Raw genomic sequence first — 23,985 nt, forward strand, 5'->3', positions numbered from 1 at the left:
TGCATCATTAAGTTGTATTCGCTTGAAAATGTCAGTTTATTATGAAGAAAACTGAATCTGAGTCTCATCGAATGTTCTGAAGTACGTTTATTGAGCAAAAATTCGAATCAAATTTCAAAACGTCTCAAAGCCATGGGTATAATTTAAAAGAAGAAACTTGCGATCCGTATTAGTTGAAACCAAAAGATATTGAACGACAGCGTGTAAGTATTTGTTAACTATTGATTCAGATGTAAAAAAGGAAGGGATTTAAGCATAGTATACTGATTACTGATCGGTGACGAAATGTTCAATACAATATCTCTAAACGTAAAAAATGGGTTAGTGCCCATGACCAGCTCGGCTCAGTTAAAATCAAGTGAAAAAATCCCTAGTGAACGTTATCGAAGTAAATGTATGTGTTTGAGCAGAGAATTAAAAGGCAACCGCCCGCTTCACAGCAAGAGGCACGATAAAGTGATTTAGAAGCACGACAACGTTCGACCCCAAAAATGTTAGATCCAATTTTGGCAAAAAAACGCTAGAGACTTGAATTAAATTTTATATAATATATTGTAACGTGATACCAAACAGGTATATTTTTTGAAAAAAATCAATATAACGGTTTTTTTATATATCAATAAAACTGAAAAAAAAAATTGTCACCTCCAAAATTTTACGACTGAAATATGATTTCATCTCCAAAACAATTTTGTACAACGAAGAATAATGTTTTTGATATCTGATAAAATTTTGAGAAAAATCGAATCGACAGTTTTTTTTACAAAAAATAAAAACCTAAAAAAAATATTAATAAAAGTTGGAAAAAATTGATTTTCAACTCAAATATCTTTTCAAAACTTTGAGATATTAGCTTTAATTTACTTGTATCTTTCAAAAAATCTTGTTTTCAACATTCAGTTATAGTTTGAATAAAATCGAATTTACAGTTTTTGTACAAAAAATTAAAAACCAAAAAAAAAAATAACAAAAGTTGGTAAAAATTGATTTTCGACTCAAATATCTCTTCAAAAAATTTAAATATTGGCTTCAAACTAATTCTATCTTATAAAAAATATTGTTTTTAACATTTGGTAACATTTTTAAAAAATTCGAATTGACAGTTTTTGTACAAAAAATAAAATTCTAAAAAAAAAACAATACTAAAACTTGGTAAAAATTTACTTTCGGCTCAAATAGCTTTTCAAAAATTAAAAATATTGTTTTCAAAAATCTTGTTTTCGATATTCTGTAGTTTTTTTTTATAAAAATCCAACAGTGCGTTTTTTTCATAAAAAAAATAAAATCTACAAAAATAGTACACAAATTTCGTAAAAATTGATGTTTGGTTCTTGATATCTCTCCAATTAATTTCATTCATCCAGTTTGTACAAATTTAAGATATACTTCTTAAATTGGTAAAAATTTGTTTTCGACTAAAAATCTATTTAACAATACTAGATTTTCAAACCAAATAATTTCTTTATATGAAAAATTGTTGATAATTTAAAAAAAATTAAGAATAATTCAAGGAACAACTTTTTTAACCCAACCTACAAACTTAAAAGCAAGATAAATCGACAGACGGGATTAGCACTGTGGGCCGCATCCCAGCCTTTTTTTTAAATTAAAATTAGGCATATTTCGGCTCCGACTTAAGGCTGCAAATATTTTGAAATAGGGCTATCGATCTAGCGCGTGACATGGCAACTCTAGTTTACGTAACGTCTAAAACAACTTCAACGAATTTCTTCTATTTTTATTCATCGTAAATAAAATTTAATATTTATGCTTTAATGTCCTTAGTAAAAAGATTTATAATGATTTATTGGCAGCACCCAATAGATTTGAGTAGTTCCTCAAAAATTTGTGGAATTGTTATAATCACCTTTAAAGAAATTCTCAATGCCACACGATTATGTTATTAAAATTGGCTTATTTAATTGAATAGAATGCTGACATTTCAAGAATTCTCAAAATCCCCCCTAAAAAGTACAACAAAAAAATGAAGAGAAATAAAGTTAAGTGATTAGTTAAGCTTTCTCAAAGTATATTATTAATAGAGCATTATGTCGTCCTTTGTGTCTTTTTATCCTTCGTTCGTTTTCCCTCGACTTCTATATATTCCCCTATGTCTATACGTATTACGGGAAAACTGTCAAAATCTTATTATCTTTCAAATAATTATTTGAAAAAAAAACTGAATTTGATTAGGCTATCTATAAGATTTTCTGTGCTCACAGAAACCATCTCATAGGATTATCACATTTCAAGTGGAAATAATGTCCCTCGACCTCCTCTTATTCTTCTCCTTTTTCTACTTCACTTTGTCCTTTTCCGTTCTTTCTATTCCTATAATAAATTTATACAAAGCCGCACTTGACTACTTTGAGGATGAAATGAATACTTGATGCTATGCAAAACTTCTTCATCTTCATCTATTTTCTTAATTCGATTTTATTTTTGCTTGTCGTCAATTATTGCTTTTAGTAATATTAATATTTTTAAAGGACTAAAGAACGACAACAACAACGACAACAAAAAACTCAATTTAAATTTATTTGAAGGAGCAATTTGGTAGCCTTGTCACATCGTTGATTTAACATTTCAATCTGTAGACGAGGACAAAACTCAACGGAGTGTTGACAGCATCGAGACTTTTTGCGGATGTGTTAACAAAAACTAAATCCAACTAAATCCTGGATAAATTTGGAGCAGTACAAAACAAAATGGAAACTACAAAAAGGATTGGAAATCATTGTTGCATGAACAAAAAGAGAGTTACTTAGGAAAAACAAAAAAAGGATAACCACCTCTTGGAATGGGAAATAAATAGAAAAGGATTTCAATGGAAAATGATATGCACGACCAAGTCGAACGTTCTTGCCTTAAGGTTCTTGGTTAGAAATGACAATATGCTGGATTGTTGGTTGGTTTCTTAAATTTATTTCACTATGTTAAATCCTAAGTTATAATAAATTATAATAATTTAATTATGTAATACATTTCGATTTATATGGACACGTTAAACAGTACTGATAAAAATATCATACACAAAGTTAAGACTTAAAATAATATGAGAAAAATGATTTTGAAATTATTTTTATTCGATATTTTAATTAACAGAATTCAAAAGAAATTATTTACATTACTGTTAGACGATTGTTTGAATCGGTACTCGATTTCTCAAGTTATTTTGTCTTAAATTAAAGTGGAATCCACACAAGACTGATGAAGATGAAATGCAGCTACTCAGAATTTCAACTATTAAGCCAAGTTGCAAATTCTTTCGGTAATTAGTTAGGGCTGAAAACCTATTAGTTTTAGATTACCAAGATGAGGAGGCAAAGCTGCTCCATGTGGCTAATGGAGAAAACTCAGTGAAGTACTAAGGGGCCTAAATTGTACAAATGTATTCAAGGACTGATCTGACAAAACATGGATCTTGGAATTCCCTGATAAATTTTATATGGATTTCGATTTCTTTTGCATGACCACTACGACGGGCACGCTTGCAGAAGTCCAGACGCTGAACTCAAGTTTCGACGGTTTTCTAGCATAAATCGTCCGATGCTGCTATTTCACGTTCGATATTCGTACGAAATTCAACAATCATCGTTGGCTTTTTGTCATAGACAACAGACTTGACGTAGTCCCACAGGAAATCGCATGACCGAGGTGCCTAAGGACTGGACCATTTTGTGAGATAACACGTTCTCCAAACTTGGTTTGCAATAAATCGATTGTGGCATTCGCTGTGTGGCTTGTGGTGCCTCCGCCGTCCTGTTGGAATTACATGGGTCTTAAAATATTCGGTTATCATTGAACGGTTGCGATCTCCATTTACAGTAACGTGCCGGTCTTGTTCATCACCAAAGAAGAACGGCCCAATGACGCCACACCGTACATTTTTTTGAGATGCAATGATGACTCATGAAGTACGTGTGGATTGCTGCCTGACCAATACCGCATTATTTTATATTGACAAAGCCATTCAGCAAGAAAGGAGCCTCATCACTGAAGATGAGTTTTCGATACAAAACCGAATCATTTTCAAGTTGTTGCTCAGCCCAATTCACGAACATACGATGCTTCTGGTGGCCAAGCGACTTCAGTTCATGCGTTCATTTAATCTTGTAAAGATGTAGACCAAGATTTGTTTGCAAAATTCACCACAACGACCTCTCAGAGATGCCCAACGCTTGAGAATGACAAGTGAGAGACACGCTCTAAGCGTTGAAGCCACTGAAGCCGAACTTCGGTACTAAATTTTAAAAAGAGACTGGGATACGACCCACACTGATAACTTCCCATCCCAGCTGTCTTTGTCTTGCTTAAAAGATTGTCTATATGTACTTGTATTTTGTAGATTTTATTTTTTATGAAAAAACGGACTGTTGGATTTTTAAAAAAGTCGAAAGTAAATTTTTACCAAGTTTTAGAATTGTTTTTTTTTGAGTTTTATTTTTTGTAAAAAAAACAGTCAATTCGATTTTTCACAAAATTTTATGGAATGTTGAAAACAATATTTCTCATAAGATAAAATTAGTTTGAAGCCAATATTTCAAATTTTTGAAAAGATATTTGAGTCGAAAATCAATTTTTACAAACTTTTGTACATTTTTTTTCGGTTTTAATTTTTTTGTAAATACACTCTCAATTCGATTTTTTTCAAAATTTTACTGAATGTTGACAACAATATTTTTTAAAAGATACAAGTAAATTAAAGCCAACATCTCACAGTTTTGAAAAGATATTTGAGTCGAAAACCAATTTTGTTTAGGTTTTTGTTTTTTGTAATAATATGTCGATTCGATTTTTCTCAACATTTTTCAGAATGTTGAAAACAATATTTCCTATTAGATAAAATAAGTTTTAAGCCTAAATTTCAAGTTTTTGAAAAGATATTTGAAACGATATTCAATTTTTACGAACTTTGAGTATTTTTTAAGGATTTTTATTTTTTATAAAAACAAACTGTCAATTTGATTTTTCTCAAAATTCTATCAGGTGTCAAAAGCAGATGAAATCATATTTAAGTCGTAAAATTTTGGAGGTGTTAAATTTTTTTTTCAGTTTTTTTGAGGCAGACGGATTTTTTTTTCAAAAAATATACTTGTTTGGTATCACGCTACAATATATTATATAAAATTTAATTTAAGTCTCTAGCGTTTTTGGTTCGTAAGATATTTAAGGTTAACCAAAATATTCACCTTTTTTTAAACTGCTATGGTAAAAAAACCACCCACGCAATTTTCGTTAGAGCCCTTTCTGCATCTTTCTGCCTTTTTATCTGTATAACAAAATTTATTTGAAATCGATATCTCTTCTGGTTCTTGAGCTATGGAAGACGAAAAAACGTCGCGAACGTACGGACGTAGGGACGTACGAACGTACGTACACACGCACGCACAGACATCTTTCTAAAAATCTTTTATTTCGACTCTAGGGACCTTGAAACGTCGAGAAATGTCAAAATTTTCAATTTGACAAATCGGACACATCCAAATAAAAACGGACCAAATTGGCTACCTTGAGGTACACCAGAATTAACAATGAAAGAAGTAGAATGGTCCTTTTTGATTAATTAATAATTAATTCGGTTGTAATCCGCTTTGATCTAAATTACTTCAAAGTACTTGAATCCTACGTTTGTCAAATGCGTTGCTAAAACTTGTAAACAAAATTACATTGTAGTTATTTTCTAAAGAGCATTAACATACAATTTTGTAAATAGATTCGTAACAGTAGATTTTCTCTAACAAATTCATTTTGGTTACAGAAATTAGAAGAAAAGTTGTAAAAAAGAGCATCACAAAATACAGATTCAAACAGTTTTGGAATAACATGGAATTCAGCTATAGGACGATATTTACAGATAAGATGCTTGGGCGTGTTTGGTGGGTTGGTTTAAGAAACTAATATTTCCACAAAACCGGAAAATGAGAACATTCAAAAGACTTGTTCGATAGAATAAGCTTCATGAAATATATGGACCAGGATTTAGGTTTTCTTCAAGGTTTTAGAATTTTGTTAGGTGTAGAAGATTCAGAAATTCTTAGATTTATGTGAGCTAAATGGGGAATTTGTAATAAACGTATTGAACAGCACTTTAGAGTTGTGACTTGTTTCTTCTTTATATGTCAGGTTTAAAGGATACCCATCAAATTTTTGCTTCAGTTGCAACTATTCATATTCAAAATTTGAATTGTTAACAAATTGTATTGTCAAAATTTTACCAAAGCCAATGTAAGACAATGTAGAACAATGTAGAAATACAATTTTGTTTACGGTAAAATGGAATTCAAATTTGAAAACCATAATTTTTTGTTTATATAGAATTTGGTGAAAGGGAATGCTATATGCATTTAGACGTTGTTAAAAATTGTTTCAAAGTTAAATTCGATTTCCTCTATGAACCCATTATGTACACCTTATAAAATCAGGTTTATTGTATAATATACAAAATATATAGTATTACAGAAATTCTTCTGATAAATGTGTAGGTATACCAGAAATAAATCAATGGACCATGGAACAGAAAGCTCTCCTAAAGGACCTCACCATATACCACGACCAACTTAAGTCTTTTCTGAACGGTCGGTGAAAATTGTTTTATTTTTTATTTCTTAGTTCTTAGTTCATGCCCATACAATAGCAATGCAATGAAAAGGATTTAGAAGGTACAAAAATATAGAAATTTATTTGATATTGTACTTTTGTTGCTGTAAACTTTTAAAGAGGTTTTCTTGTTAGTTCTCTGTCTTTTTCCAACCTAATTCCTCAACATAGTTCTTAACTTTTTTTTTAACTATCTTGCAAAACGTTTTCATCTGTTTTTTAATACTTTTCTTTGAAGGTTTATGAGGTTGAAGGAAGAAGAAATTTTAAAATTGCAAATCGAATGGTATTGTTTTATTTAATCCGCATTTTATTTTATTTTTGAAAAATAACTGCACAATGAAGCATTTTGTTGAGGTTAATGTATTGTTTTATTTAATCCGTATTTCATTTTATTTCATTTTTGAAAAATAACTGCACAATTAAGCATCTTGTTAAGGTTTATGTTTTGAATATCTCTGAATACAAAGAATTGTTATATTATTCTTTTGAAGTTTTGCATTTTATGAGCTAAACATTTAAACATGTTTTTCTGTGTTAGAAGAAAATGCACTTAACTACACTGAGACTTACATTCAACGTTGTTGCTTAAAAATTAACATCCATAGAACAAATAAAAACAATATTTTATATCAACGCTATAATAGAAATATATTAGTTTATGGAATTTTGAAATAAATAAATTTTAATAAAAGACGAAGAAAACCAATTTGATATGTCACTGAAATTTTACTTATAGTTTAAGAGAGTTAATATTCAGCATTATTTTAGTTTTTAAGTATTTGCAGAAAAACCAATGATGAAATTTTTCCAAAATGACATTGGTCAAAAAATCACAACATATCCCTTAATACAAAATTGCGTAATGACCTTGTAGAGTACAAATCTTTGTCTAGTTTCTGGAAATTCTCATTAGCTATGAGTCTTTATTTGACTCCATATTAAGTCTTGAATTAAATACTTTGATACCTTACCCTACATTTTTAAATAAAGGTTTTGTTTTGATTACGATTTTTAACTTCGATTTTTTTTTTACATATTTTTGCAAAATATATCAAAATCTAGATATCATAGAATTGTTAAGCCGATGATACATTTGAAGAACCTAAATTACTTTTAATATATTTTTAATTTACTATTGAAAACCGTTTTACACCGTGATACAAAGTGGCGGGTATTAAAAATATATGGGCAATCATATTCAAATTTGACCTTTGCAAATTTTTTAGTTAACACCCACTTGCAACAAAAAGCTCGATGAAAGCAATCCTTCCAACACTCAAAAATACGTAATAAAAGACAAAAGTTACAAATCTAAACAAATAAAACAACCGTAGCAATTGTACCAATTTACAGCAAGCCATCGAATTTACTAAAAACATAGACTTCTCACCAGTAATAAGGAGTCTTTCTTTTAGTAAAAGACAAATAAGACGGTTAAGAAAAGTCGATAAGCCGGTAGAGGCGATAATAAGTTGGTTGAAGTCCTTTGATAAGCCGGTTAAGAGCTGTCCAAGAACAGACATCGTAGGCGACCGAATCAGATAGAAAAAGTAAGCAGTCGATAAAGACTGCTAGCAGTCTTGCTTGATGTCAAATCAGGAAGATTAGCAAGCGTTAATATTTGTTTAAGATTTTTGAAATTAGATTTGAAATCAGAGTCATAATATAAAGAAAAGACCCTTAGACTAAAGTTTTTAACAAAGCCAGTCAAAACCTTGTAGATTAGTGATAATCAAACTGTTGTAGCGAAAGTATCATTCGAAATTTATAAATTTGTAGTCAGTCGTTTTTGAGATAATTTTATGAAGTATATGTTGCTGTAAATTTTGGGAACATTTAAATGTCCTAAGCTTGGACAATATTTATCCATACCCTACGGAAAAAATTTTACTTCACAAGACCCAAAGGTCATTTGTAAAAATACTATACATATAACGCTACGTTACCGTCATTTCCTAAGCTCGGTTTCAATGTTATTCTCATTGTAAGTTCTATTTAAAATGTCTATCTACTTGTAGCACAGTTTACTATCAATTCAAATTGAATATTGAAGAGAATATTGTTTGTAAAAATAGTGCTTTTTTAGAGGTGCTTGTCAAAATATGAGACTTATATTCAAGTTTTGGACGTATGAAGGCTGTAAATTACAGCCAGATCAGAAGGGTGGAGGACTCCTAAGCACCTAGCAGAATGTTTGGCAATACCCAATATGTGACCATTTCATAAGAGGTCATCACATTTTCGAGGATTGAAAGTTTATTGGTTTCCTGTATGCAGTTGTCATTCATGGATAGCCGCTTTGGGGGTGGGTTAAGCTTTAACGACAGAGTTTTTGAATTATTTTACACTATTAATTGTTCCCCATTGCTATAGAGATCGAAATTTAATGAGCTTATCATACGTTGAATTGCCGTTCAACAACCGAAGGACAAGTACGTGAATCTAGAAGCGAATACGATAAGCTAAGGGTACTGTAGTTAGCGAAAACGTTTAATAGATTATAAGAGTGATACAAGAGATTGTTTATGAATATAAGGAAGAGTGTCGGAAACAAAACGGAGCCCGTGGATATCAGATTTGAATTCTTCCAATACTAGTTGCATTGAAAGGTTATAACTATGAAAACCGTAATAAATCAGCATTTCCATGAACTTGGAAAGAAGTGTCTTAAGTGCATTGGTCGATAGTTAGAGAAGGAAGAGGATTTGCATATTTCAAGGACAGGCTGGAGAAATACTTTTTTCTATCCACTTGGAAGAAGAAGATTCGTCCCATAAAATCGTTCATGCTCTCAAGAAAATAAAGACTAATGACACTCTCTGGTAGTGTCGATTTAACACCGAACTATACTGCAAGCAAATTGGCTTTATCAATCTAGTTTACATAAGGAGTGTCATTGTGAGCATTGTAACCGAGATTCCTAGGTTTTTTTTTATATAGCTAAATGCATCGAAAACTCAATGGTGATGTCCTTAAAGCTAAATTTACCACCCTTGCCACTATCTATGAGTGATCAACTCCTCACATATTATCTCAAAAAAGGAAATGTTGCCAAATATGTCGCAAGATGATTGGGTTTCCCGAGACTCTAAAAATGCTCATCGCTCATCAATATACCTTTGTGTTCAACTTTGGTCATATTGTCATGTACGGAGATTTATTCTTTAGCCGTACTTCCGGAATGTGGAATACTATTCACACTACTACTATACTATTCAGTCATTTTCATTCGAATTTTTAAGAACTTAAAACCAATGTGCAATGACACCTCCTTTTAAAAGTTACATTCATTTCTAAAAGTCGAGGACATTTACATTATTACTGAGATGCCAATTGATAGTAATTCGGTCATTTATGCATCAGGCAACAAAGTAATTTCCAAAATCTGCAACTTGCAACAATTTTATAATTAAAATGGTAAATAAATTCCGAAATGCAAATCAAAATAAAGTGTTGCATTTCGCTCAAATAATATCCTGCAAATTTAGCACTGAATGAATGTACCATCATAAACATAAATAAAAGGAAAGTTAAAAAAGAAGATGATAAAAATCATTAACTTAGCATTTTTGAACTTCAGAAAATGGTGGTGGGCAGATCAGTGAAGAATCAGGAATTTTCACTTTAAATTTTCCCAGATTCCTGCAACAAAAAATAAAACCAAAACCAAGCGAAACGAAACGAACAAATTTGGGGGAATGAGAATGAGAAAAGTTGATGATGGCGATGGGCGTGAAAGGATATTAAAATTGCTCGTCCACATTTTGTTGTCACTTTGGGACTTTTGGGTAGCAGCGTTGCGATAGCGACTATTTAAATTGTATTTTCGCTGTCTCTCGTCCGTGTTCGTGTCCGCGTCATCGCCGCCGCCTCTCGTTGTTGTCCTTGTTGTCGAGGACACCGAGAAGTATAGTTAAATAATTTTTTCGGTGTCAACGACAGCAATGACGAAGATGATGACGACTGACGATGGCGACTATGGCTATGACGATGACGTTATGGAGGCGACATAATTCAGTCGATGAAAACGGGGAGGACATTCGTGGAAATATCATATTTTTGGGAATTTCATCGTTGCCGATACGATGCCATGCCATGATGGAAATGATGGTCATACTTAATAATTTTTATTTTTTATTTTGTCAAGGATTTTTATTTTCGTTTCGTCCTTATTTGGGGGGATGATGATGCCTTGGGTTTGTGTGATGGAAAATTAAATATTATAACTTGTTGGTTGACAAGAAATGGCAAGATGATAAGAAGATACAAATTGAAATCATGATGTGACAGTTGGTGGCGGTCTTGTCAGATTGTTTAACGTGATGTTGTTCCCTTTTAAAATACATTCAAGCGCAAAAATATGGCAACCCAATATTCAGAAATGATTCAATCATGATCTATATTAAAATTTTTAAATCAATAAATGATTTATAAGAAATCAAAATCATAGTAAAATATCATAATTTTTTAATTTTTGTAAATGGGTTTTATTTATGCATGTTAACTGACTTGGAGTGCCCAAAAAATATTTATTTTCTATAAGCACAACATGTTTACAACAGACAAGTCTTTGATTAATATTTTCTGTTCAATTTTCTTATTCCTTTAGAAGGTTCTTATTGAAATCAGCTTTAGGAAACATGTGATAAATATGTTTTACACTTCATTATGGACGTTTCCTTTACCAAGTTTTGGTGTTATAAATTCAAAATGTTGCACAAATTAACTATATACAATGTATCTACATTAGCGAAACACTTAGTACAAACATTATACTTATTCCTTATTAGGAAGGAACACTTGACCATCAGCTACCCTAAAATTAACTTAATTATTTTTGATTACTTTTTGTGTTATTTTACTTTCGCATGCTATACATTATATGTATGCTTTATACATATGCTCTGTTTAGTATCTATATAGTTTTATGGATTATGTACTATATATACAAAAGCAGACGTTAATTTACTGGAAGGACAAGGGTTGTAAACTTAACTCATTGAATGTTATGATTATGGTGAGCAATGAATTTCGAGAACCAGAAACGGAAGTCATTAATCGTTGGCCCTGTCAGAAGTGGCGACCGATTGCTAAATAATATAAACGATGCTAGACAGTGTCAATTTAGCTTACAATAGAAATTTTGGAATTGTTAATTAATATTAATTGAGCGAGTAAAAATTGAAAGCCCATAAAAATAAATAAGCACTATGTCTGTGAACTTCCTATCTCGTCATTAGTTTCATGTTAGAAAAATTGAACTAATTTAATCTCTGACATTTTAAAATTAAACACAATATTTTGTATATAATGAAATATTTTGATTTCGAAATCAGTTTTTGTTAATGAGATTTTTAGTCGAAACCCGATTTTTACCAATTTTAGTAGCATTTTTTAAAAGCCTTTGTGTCTTATATAAACAAACAAAAATTGGATATTAGAAATTAATTTGAAGTCAATATCTTCTTTATTCACGAGATATCGATATCGCTGAGTTGTAAGTCACTAGGCCCTTGTTCACAACGGACTGTTGCGCCACCCAATTTATTTATTTATAAGTAAATTGTTATAATGGCTTTTATTGTTTGGAAGAAAACTGTCATATCGATTGCTCTCAAAATTTGATTGAATGTTGAAAACAATATTTCTTATAAAAATTCATATTTCTTAAAAAAATTTGTTTGAAGTAAATATCTTAAAGTTTTGAAGAGATTTTTAGTCGAAAATCAATATTTACCAACGTACCGATTGTACAGGAGCCGCCTATCCACGGTTCCTCGTCTGACGTGGTGAATTAGAGGAACTGCCAATCTAGCCTGTATCAGACTGCATCTGCCTAAGAAAGGAATGCGTTTGGTGAAATGAAGACACGCAAGTACTGCACTCTGAAAATACTCGTCGTTCAGATAAAACGCCCCGAAAATGGACCTATTTGGAATAGTAATGAACGAAAGAGGACCGTTAAAAGCGTCGTAATCACTGCCATTCGAACACTCAAAACTTCTCCATCTGGGAAGGGGCAACGTTTAACCTCACAGGACAATAATACACGATCATCGGCCGTATGAGCGCCATGTGGCAAATAATCTTCACTCTGGGGTTAAGCCGACTGCTGTAAAACAGCCGTTTCGTCAGAGCGAAGTCTCCACTGGCCCTGGTCAGAGCAGCATTTATATTTCTGTCAAAATATAAATACTGATCTAACCACATACCGAGGTACTTCACTAACTTTTGCTCTTTAATCACTGCCCGTGAAGATCAACGATGACAATCTTGCGCCAATTCTTGCACAAATCCCTCGTGGCCCTAGCCAGCTGAGTCCGGAATAGAATTGTACCCGACTTCTGGACATTTATTTTCAGTTTCCAGTCGTCGCAATGTAGTACCTGTGGGATGATGGTTGGTGGGTTGGACTGTCATGCCAGAGGTCTTGGGTTCGATCCCTGCCTTGCCTACTAAAGTTTTTTTTTCAAGGGGGTGCATCTTGCGAGGAATTGACAAATTTTCCAAGAGTAATTCTTGTCATGAAAGAGTGCTTTCTCAAATTAGCCGTTCGGATTCGGCATATAAACTAAAGGTCCTTTCCATCCCTGCAATTACTCGCCCACAGGAATGGTTGAGAGTTTAAAGTCACTAGGCCCTGGTTCTCTATGGACTGTTGCGGCACTCAATTTATTTATTAGTCGTCGCAATATCACTGAATCTTGTCGAAATCACGTTGCAAGAGAATTCTAATAATCTCAACATTTCGGTACAAATGGTGTCAAAGGCCAGAACAGCACATGTGCATTGTTGTTTTGTTTTATTTCATTGGATATCGGAATCGAGTTAAGACGCAGCATGAATTGTGTCTTGACCCGCCTTGAACCCGAACTGTTTATCCGGAATTATTTTGTTGTCCGCAGCCAACTTAGTCTTATTGATGATCTTCTCGAAAAATCTGATGATGCTCGGAAGAAGACTCATCGACCGAAGATTTGACGGGTTTGAGTTGTTCTTTCCCTTTTTCGTGAGAGGATGGACCACAGCGGTCTTCCAATGTGCTGAATAATATGAATTATTCAGTACATTATTGAAGAGTGTGGTTGGATATACCATCGACACCTGCTGATTTTTTGATTTTTATTGAGTTGAAGAAGAACTGAAACTCGATTTTCGTCACTAACAAGGGACTTGGTTCCGTTTGGTCCCACCTCCTGACTTTTGGTTTTTATTGAGTTGAAGAATAGCTGAAGCTCGATTTTCGTCACTTACGAGGGACTTGGTCCCGTTAGCTCGGCGATTTCGGCATTTGCCAAGGAATCATCATTGAACATGCGGTTCTCAGATCGCCATTTTGTCATTTCATTTCGAAGGTAAAAGTGATAAAGTAGGGCTATGTTTTCAAGGTCGAGGTTTAGGCGAATGCTAGCATTCACCTTGTACACTTGCTGGAAAGCAGCTCCCACTGCCTCCATCTTTTCATTCGGATTTTCAATTATGTTAAAGCATCGTCAAAGATGGCTTCTTCTGGATCTATATAGTCCAACGCACTAATCATCACGCCACGGGTATTGCTACAAAATAATACAAAAAAGAGGGTGGGATGCGACCCACTCTGATAACTTCCCATCCCGTCTATCGATTTGTCTTGCTTGAAAGTTTGTCTATGTGTACTAGCATCAATTTTTACCAAATTTGCGTACTATTTTTTGTAGATTTTATTTTTTATGAAAAAAACGACTGCTGGATTTTTATATACAAATTACTGAATATCGAAAACAATATTTTCTGTGAAATAAAATAAGTTTGAAGCCAATATTTTTAATTTTTGAAAAGATATTTGAGTCGAAAGTAAACTTTTACCAACTTTTGTTATTTTTTTTCGGTTTTTATTTTTTGTAAATAAACTGTCAATTCGATTTTTCTCAAAATTTTATCAGATGTCAACAACATTATTCTTCGTTGCACAAAATTATTTTGGAGATGAAATCATATTTAAGTCTTAAAATTTTGGAGGTTACAATTTTTTTTTCAGTTTTTTTGATTTATAAAAAACCGTTAGATGGAATTTTTCCAAAAAATATACTTGTTTGGTATCACATTACAGTTTATTTTATAAAATTTAATTCAAGTCCCTTCCGTTTTTGGTTCGTTAGATATTTAGGGTTAACCAAAATGTAAAAAAACCTCCTTGAGAGCCCTTTCTGTATCTTTCTGCCTTATTATCTGTATAACAAAATTTATTTGAAGTTGATATCACTTCTGGTTCTTGAGCTATGGAGGACGAAAAAAACGTCGCGAACGTACGGACGTACGAACGTACGTACACACGCACGCGCAGATATCTTTCTAAAAATCGTTTATTTCGACTCTAGGGACCTTGAAATGTCGAGAAATGTCAAAATTTTCAATTTGACAAATCGGACCCATTACAATAACTTCCTATGGGAAGTAAATAAACAGCAATGGACCAAAGTGACTTCCTTCAGTTACACCAGAATTCAAATTGATATGAAAGGTTACTCCTGAACATGACGCTATAATATCTATTGTTAAGAAATGACAAAATCAACATAACGAGGCTGTCGTATAGCTGACAAATTCGGTATAGAAAGGTAACTCCTTCAAAACCTTTTTTATGGACTGGCGTTAGGTATTAATATTTTTAAACATCTAGGAACTTAGAATATTTCAGAGACTCGTGAAAACAAAGAAGAAACAATGCGTAGGAAACATAAAACATAAATTTTTTTTACATTGATTATGGTATTCCATCAGAACTGAAACATTTATTTAGCTTTTAAATATTTTCAGAACAGTTTTAAGGAATATTATGTCCGCGTCGTAAGTTATGGACTACTAAAAGCTACGAAATCAGCTTTTCCTTGATTTGTCTACGTTTTTGCTATGAATGTCAAGAATTCAATTTGCTGTGTAATTTGTTTTCATTCGCTGGAGATTAAAGCTCAACTAGTTATCGAATCCTAACCGTATCTATTATCAGATACAATAATGGTAACGACGTTTTTTAGAACCATGGCTGCGTTCAATCTCAGACATAAAGGGTATCAGGATACCTTTTTGTTAGAGTTTTACGTGTAAAATAAAAGCTGAGATGTCAAAAAAGAAGTCCAAAGGTATCCAAGAATTTCTGGAGTATGTAGGTATCTGACAGAACAGCTGATTCAACACATGGTTGAATTTTAAGAAACCTGAAAATTGATTTCAGCTTTTTGTGTTTGTTGGTAAACAAAAAGGTACAAAATGTTACTTAAAGTTGTATTTGAGGATGTTTCTGTACATAATAGAGGATAAAAAAGCTATTTGCCTTCGAATTTTAGAAGGCAATTATGATCTATTTTTCTTAAACTTCAAAATTGACTTATTTTGTTCTCGTTTTATAGATGATCAATCCGAACCGAATCAATTCAATTACCCAATACTCATTAAATGTTTTATCTAACAACAACTTTGATTTCGAAGTTTAAATGTTTCTCTGCTTTTTGTGAACAGCTGAAAGTTGTTTTTATTTTTTGACAGCTATCTCAGTACAGCTATCCAACTCGTTCAACAAGGTATCTAAAAATCCACCAATCCAAGTTACCCTATCCAACATGAGATTGAAGGCAGCCAATGTATATTAGTGATACTTGCTGCTTAAAATTGGATTTCTGGAGCTATAGTAACAAAAATTATTTTTGTTAAGTAAACATTTTCTGTGCAATTTGCGCATTTTAACTGAGAATTCTTTTTGTAGTTTAAAGTTGGTAGAGATATCATTTGACATCTGTCAAACTCAGATTTCATTAAAGGTGTAAAAATATAAGTAAAATTATCGTTATGGCTAATTCATTACCGTAACACACCTACTTTTAAATTCTTATGGTCGAATATATTGCAGTTGCGAAAATAAAGTACTGCCTAAGACACTTGATTCTTTAGACTTTTGGAGAAACAGTGTGAACTTAATGAATAGACTACATCATACATATTTGCATCTATCCAAATTGATTGCATTGACAGAAGTTATGACATTCAGGATATTAATGTCTTTACTTTAAAAGAATGGAAGCTTTTGGAATAGAAGTAAATATGCAAATAATTAAACGTTTCGGCCAAAAATTAAGCTTTATTATAAAGACAAAGGTTTGACATTATGTTCTAAAAATTATTTCGGGCAAGTGGCCGACACGGATGACCCACATAAGTTCCAGTCGAGAGCACTTTTTTGCCGTACCGAATATTCTCTTTCAAGGCTTCAATCGTTTCGGGTTAGTCTTCGTAGACAAGCGTCTTCACATAACTCCATAAAAATAGTCCAGTAATGTTAAATCGCATGATCTTGAAGGCACAGGCTCACGACACGATATAATGCGCTCAACAAAATTTCACTTCAATAAATTGATTGTTTAGTTACACTGTACTAGCAGAATCATTTTTTATTCATTGTAAAATGGCAAACCAAACTAAGCGTAAAACGAGTGACAGCTGTCAAAAAAGATCAACTCCGAAAAAAGTATTGCCAGTTCGAAAACCATATGAACAAAAGTTTACAATTTTGTTATCTACTTATATAATTAAATTGTTAACATTTAAGAATAGAAATTAAAATGTTGCTAGATTTTCTGAGTTATTGTTGAAAAACAAATGGTAAAGTACAGAATTGACATTGCCCTACATTTCCAAAAAAATCTTTTGATTCAGTTTTTTTAATAAATATAATGAACAAAGTTACTTACCTTCTTTACATTATGCCTAAATAGAACGTATCGCAGATCATATGAACAATGGTAGCCTCGGACGTTCAACTGTCTGAGGGTGTGATTTGTAACGAGGGTTTGAACGGTGTTCGTGGCAGTGTCCAGTACGGCTAATCCTCCGTCATCCGATTGGAAGACATACTTTCGTGTTGTCACCCAAGCTGGTTGCAGCCGATTCGGCGTAAGATCGCCTTGCAGGTACTCATCGAGTATCATACGACGGCCTGACCAATAAAGGAGTTCATCGACGTACCTGTGTTTATATAAAAAAATAATTATTATTTTTATTAAAATTGATTTAAAAGTAAAACAGATAAGGATATAACTTACCCCAAGAGGTAGATCGCTGTTATGATACCGGCTATTACAAAACTTATTACTAATAACGAAAAGATAATACTACGCCAATTGTGACCTTCGTCGTAATCTAGGTCTTCGTTTTTCTGTTTTGGATCTTGAACTTGGAGGGTTTCATCGGGTGGTAAACGCCATGATCCACCTCGATCTGCACCCGCATTTGCATGCATTTCACTTTTGAATGAATTTGAAAATTCTGTTTTTAAATATTTTTCTTTGTGTTTTTTTTTTTATTTTTTGTTTATATTTGTTTTTAAGTTTTAAGATTAAATATTGGAAGATGCATTTACTACATAAATATGGAAAATTTAAGATGTTTGTTTTCTATATTTTTTGGTTTTGTTTTTGTTTTGATTAAGTGAAGATTTTTGATTCATAGATGTTTTGTTTTTTTAGAGTTTAGAGTCTTTGATTTAGATCGTTTTGTTTTTGTTTAATTTCTAAATAGTTTTTTTTTTATTTTAAGAGAATTGAAAATTAAGTTTAGTCCTTGATGTTTTTTTTTTTCTTAATTTGATTTTGATAATTGTTATAGTAGTTTTTTTGTTTGTTGTTGTCTGTGTTGTTGGTGAAAGTTTTACATAGTAATTTTAGGGTGGTGGTGGTGGTTGAATTTTGTGTTATTTATGAGGAGGACCCTCATCAACTGCCCTTAATGGGTCACCACCACCACTGCTTGATTGGATTTCGCCCGCCATGATTGGAATATTGGTTTTGTGTTGTCCACAAGAGTCATCGATGGCAAGCAGTTTTTCTGAAAATATAAAAAATAGATGCTTTTAGAAAAATTTAAGTTTGTTAAGGTTTTTTTCTATAAGGTCATTCAAATTGTCAACATATACAAAATTTTGTGATTAATTGTTTTATTTTAAAAAATTTCCTGAAATTTCGATCCTGAAGAAAAAATTACCAAAAATATTCCTAAATTGTTCAGAAAGAAAAATGTTATTTAAGGTCATTAAATTTGGACTTATATAACTTCTTTTTAGTGAGTCGCATTTAATGATATTGTGTCAATGATAAGGGATGACGAGATGCATCTTTTACCAACATTATTTTCGAAAGAACATCAAATTGAAAGTTTTCATCAAAACTTATCATTGAAGAAGCTATTAAACTAGATTTCCTTGATGAAGCTATAGCGAAGGCTGTCCCAACAAATTATTCAAGAAGGCATGACATACCAAAAATGAGAAGGTTTTATCATGAATGTTAAAAGGCTAGCCATAAAGCATTTAATATGCTTAATCGTAAATTCAACGCGGATATCCTCAAAAATATATACTAGAAAGCAAACAAAATTTTCAAACTAATTTGTCTGAGTTCAAAGAAAAATTACCTTGGACAATCAGTGCAGGAGGCTTCGAACGCAAGCAATGCGAAATGTTTTTGGAAAGCTATAAGAGGGATAACTGGCAGACCTTTCGCTAATAGCGTTAGCTTACATCCTAATATCCTTAAAGACCACTTCTGCTAACTTTATACCCCTATAAAAAACGGTTCAATAGTCTAGTCTTTTGATTGTAAATGATTACTTGGACAATCACAAATGTTTGGAGGAAGTCTAAGAGGTTATTGCTAGAACAAAACGTAACAATGCACTAGAAGAAAATTGAATACCTTTAGACTTTAGAGTCTTACAACCTTTTAACAGAAGAAGCATTAATTGTGATGGTGGATTCGTTTAATCACATATTTAGTGAAAACATTTTACCACAAGGTTTCAGAAATGTAATTTTGTTTCCAGTAAACCAAAAAGGGCGACTTGGATTCAGTAGAGAATTATAGAGGTATTTCCTTACTGAATTGTTCCTTAAAGATTTTCGCACTAGTACTGCACGCAAGTCTCACAGCATGAGTAGATAATGAAAACCTTCTTAGTGATTCTCGGCTAGTTTTAGACAAACTCATTCAACAAATTTTCAAAATATCAACCTTATGAATTTTGGGCAGTCGTTTCAGTATCAACAAAGGAATCAATATACATTATATGTAGTCTTTAAAGCCGCTTTTGATCATATCGATAGAAGGTTACTATTCTGCAAACTTTAACTGATAGGAACGTCAACGAAAATGTTTAATGTTCTTAAACGATCTTACTTGGACACAAAATCACGGAACGGCAAGCATTTTTTACAATGGTTTGTAACAACAATGGGAGCAAAACAAGGGTGTGTGCTAAGTACCATCTTGTTCATACTGTTTCTTGATGATCTAAATGAAGTGCTTTGTTGTAGAATTTGGGGGCCTGGAAGGAGGATTAAAATACTCATGTATGATGATGTCTTGTTATCGGACAACCCCCAAGGACTTAGTCGCATGATTTTGGACCTTAAAAAATATTGTGAGATTTGGAAGTGCGAATTTGAGCAAGCCAAACATAATTATATGCCAAAAGGTTGGTGGAAGTTATGACATAAACGAAAAGTGGAAATTCGTGGTAAAAAACGTTAAAAACATCAAGGAGTTGACTATCAATGAAAATAACCTCAAACTTAAATATGGATAACCATCTTTCCAACAAGCTTCAAATAGCAAAACCAACAATTAATAGCACATGGAAGACCTGTACGAGTAAAATCGAACTTAGTTTTAGTGTGAAATACACACTGTTCGAGACAACTTCTAAATCAGTTTTGTTTTATGCCGCTCAAGTTAAGGGTTATCAGCAAAATGGAGAAGTGAAAAACCTTCTTAGATTTTTTCTGAAACGAGTGTTTTCTGTTTTAACTTCCATTTATTTAACCAAATTGTATGCTTTTTTTGGAAACTTGTCCAAAAGTAAGTTGGTTTTATTTCTTACAATAGTTTGGCATTATTCCACTTTGTCATAGTGCAATATGACCAACTGCTGAAAATGTTCCTTATTTCACACTTTTGCAAAGTGCAATAAGGCCAAGATTTGAATGTTGATCTTATTTCACTTGCCCTTATTTCACATGAGTATTTTCTTAGTTAGACGAATAACTTAATGTGATGCAACATTACATATATAGTAAGCCTTATGCTAAAGGGTGTTGGTAAACAATTTGAAATTAAAACGTTTTTGTTAATGAAATTTCTTTGGACTTTTTCTATTACTTCAAATTCATTCACTCTCCAAACTTGTGTCGCATAACAAAGTCGTGTTTTCACAACGCATTCAAATATTAAGAAGCCTTTGAGAAAATATTCCTCCATGTTATATTCAACAAACTTTGGGAGAACTTCGTACTTTTCAGTAAGATGGTGTTTCAAAACCCTTGAGCTGGTCAACTTGACTCCTAGATAATTATAGTTTTTAGTGACCATTAAAGAACCAATTGCTTCTAACGATTCTGTGCGGTCTTTTGTATACCATAATTTTTGATTTTTCATCATTTATTGTATTCCTTGACATCGAAGCGCTTTTAACAACGTGGACACATCAGCAATCACATCTGCACATCTTTCAAAGTAGAGATATCGCTTGGAGAGCTAATTCATTTAATACTGAATATAGAAGAATAATTAACAAAAAGCTCTTCTTCTAGAAGATTCTTAAGCAGAGGAGCACATCAAGGTTGTGTTCTATCCCTTCTCCTCTTGAACCTTATGGTTAATAAAATCCTAACTGGTCTGGATGTTGTGAGTTTTAGAGGGATTGCCTATGAGGAAGACATTGCACCCTCAAAGAACTTTTACAAAATGTAGATAGTGTGATCTAGGTGTTAACCCACACTAATTAGTCCTTTTTTCGAGGGAATACAAAATTGCATATGTTAACCCTCCCTATAATAAAGGAATCCTATTAAAGCTCTCGGACGAGGCTAAGTACCTGGGTCTTATTTTAGACAAAAAACTAAATTGGAAACCCCATACAAGAATGAGTCAAAAAAACTTCTGGTGCTCTCTTTTAACGACAAAATTGGTAATTCCGTAATTCTTAAGTATTTATAATAAATTCCAAAGCACACAGACTACACCATTCCCAAACTGACTGAAATTAAGTATCTCATTACTCCTTCCTAATTATTGAACGAATTTTAGGTTTAACTTTTGGCGTTAAAGATGTTCAATGGTAGACATGTGCATTCAAGAGGACACAAGCGTCCACAGGGTTTTCTCAAAACCCACTTCTGTCTATCAACTTCTACTATCACCTCCAAGCGGTGAACATCGGGTGCCTAGTACCTCAACTGGAGATTGGGTTCCAACCCCGGTGGAAAGTTGTTGGGGGCAGCAAACGAGAGAGGGGGGTAGAGGTGTTTCCACTAAGGCACCTCTCGAGATGGAATCAACGTTGGCGTCTACAGTTCCATTAAGGTTGAACTACTTAGTGAACACCTTATAGGGCTTCTTCGACATATTCGGAGCCCAAACCTGTAACTATCGGTTTTTCCGGCTCCCCTTCCTTGAAGTTATACTAAGGATCTGGCCCTCCAGGTTGGGGGTTGTGCCGTCGGGGTGACTTCCTGGCCACGTAAAAAATACCCTAAGTATCGAAGCACCAACAAGCCTCGGATACGGACGGATTCACTGTTGACAACCCAACGAAATAAGGACAACGAACTTCGGATATGTACGTGGAATGTTAGGTCCCTTAACAGACCACGTGCAGCCGAACAATTAGCGGAAGCCCTAAACTGCTACAAGGCAGATATTACAGCCATCCAAGAAATGCGATGGGATGGACCGGGCAAACGCAAACTAAAAGACTGCGACATCTACTACGGCGACTGCTACCGAGAACAAAGACAGCGTCTATTTGAATGTGGATTTGTTGTTGGAACTAGGCTCAGGCAAAAAGTCTTGAGCTTCAACAGTGTGAGCGAGCGCATCACGACAATCCGCATCAAGGCTAAATTCGCCAACATAAGCCTAATATGGGCGCATGCCCCAACAGAGGAGAAAGATGAAGACACCAAAGACATATTCTTCGAGCTCTTGGACAAGACATATGAGCAGTGCCCTGGCTATGACATTAAATTGTCTTTGGAGATTTTAATACCAAGCTAGGAAGAGAAGACATCTTTGGTGGCATAATCGGGAGATACAGCCTGCACGACACCACCTCCGACCACGGATTCAGACTGATCGATTTTGCTAAGGGGCGAGACGTTCTGGTAGCTAGTACGCAGTTCACAATTCTCAATATCCACAAGGGGACATGGAAATCTCCTGATCAATCAACCGTCAACCAGATTGACCACATTGCGATCGACGCACGACACTTCTCCAGTATCCAGGATATCCGAACATTCCGAGAGACCAACATTGACTCGGACCACTACCTCGTTGTAGCGAAGGTACGACTACGGATATCCCGATCCAAGCCAAAACAAGGAAGTATTGTGAGAAGATTCGACGTTAGAACGAGTCTCTAATAACCTCTTAAGGAGTCCTATGCTTCCTGCATTAAGAATGGAAAACCAGTGGCAACATTGCCTTGCAGCTATCAGAGATGCGGCCTCTGAAGTGCTAGGTTTTACACTGCCACGACAGCAAAACCCCTGGTTTGACGACGAATGCCGGCAAGCGCACGCAGCGAAACAAGAAGCATACAAAACGGCGCTGCACAAAAGGCTTGAGAAGAGGAGAGAGGAACACCGGTTCTTAGATGGAAAAAAGAGAGCATGAGAAGCGCGCGATCGAGGAGATAGAGATATGTCACAACAGGAATGAGGTTCGTAAATTTTACCAAAAGGTAAAAAAAACCTCCCAGGGGTACCAGCCACGAACCGAAGCCTGTAAAGACGATCATTGGAACATCGTAGTAGAACCGCAGTCGATGCTGAGAATATGGAAAGATCACTTCTCCAAATTATATAACGGCGATGACGAACCGAATTCCGCTGTAAGGGAGATAGAACCACTCAACCTCGGCGACGCAGATCCACAATTCCGCCTACCCGACCTTGGCGAAGTGAAGATAGCTATATCTAAACTTAAGTCAAACAAAGCTGCTGGAGCTGACGGCATCGCTGCCGACCTATTCAGAGCAGCAGGCGATGACTTGGTACGAAGCATGCACCAACTCATCTGCAAAATATGGTCGAAAGAAAGCATGCCCGATGAGTGGAATCTCAGCATAGTGTGCCCGATACATAAGAAAGGAGACCCTCTAAACTGCGCCAACTACAGAGGCATCAGTATGTAAACGTCTGAATCCATTGGTCAACAACCTGATTGGTCCTTATCAGGGTGGCTTCAGACCACGAAAGTCCACTATCGACCAAATATTCACACTACGGCAGATCTTGGAAAAAACCCAAGAGCTTCAAATCGATACCCACCATCTCTGTATCGATTTTAAAGCCGCGTA

The 23,985-nt window shown here is 33.9% G+C and overlaps 1 protein-coding gene across 3 annotated transcripts in view; it reads right to left on the minus strand.

The window, feature by feature from the left end:
- Positions 1-18,453, minus strand: part of LOC129951796 (inactive dipeptidyl peptidase 10-like) — a 73,537-nt gene extending 55,084 nt beyond the window's left edge. For all 3 annotated transcript variants that reach the window (XM_056064115.1, XM_056064114.1, XM_056064116.1), the window contains exons 1-2: positions 17,676-18,453; positions 17,325-17,598 (exon numbers count right to left, since the gene is read on the minus strand). In XM_056064115.1, coding sequence (XP_055920090.1) covers positions 17,325-17,598; positions 17,676-17,872 — 471 coding nt within the window. In that variant the 5' untranslated portion in view covers positions 17,873-18,453. The remainder of the gene's footprint in view (positions 1-17,324; positions 17,599-17,675) is intronic.
- Between the last annotated feature and the right edge of the window lie 5,532 nt (positions 18,454-23,985).

Source organism: Eupeodes corollae, chromosome 3, assembly GCF_945859685.1.
Source record: "Eupeodes corollae chromosome 3, idEupCoro1.1, whole genome shotgun sequence".
In the NCBI taxonomy this organism is placed as follows: Eukaryota; Metazoa; Arthropoda; class Insecta; order Diptera; family Syrphidae; genus Eupeodes; species Eupeodes corollae.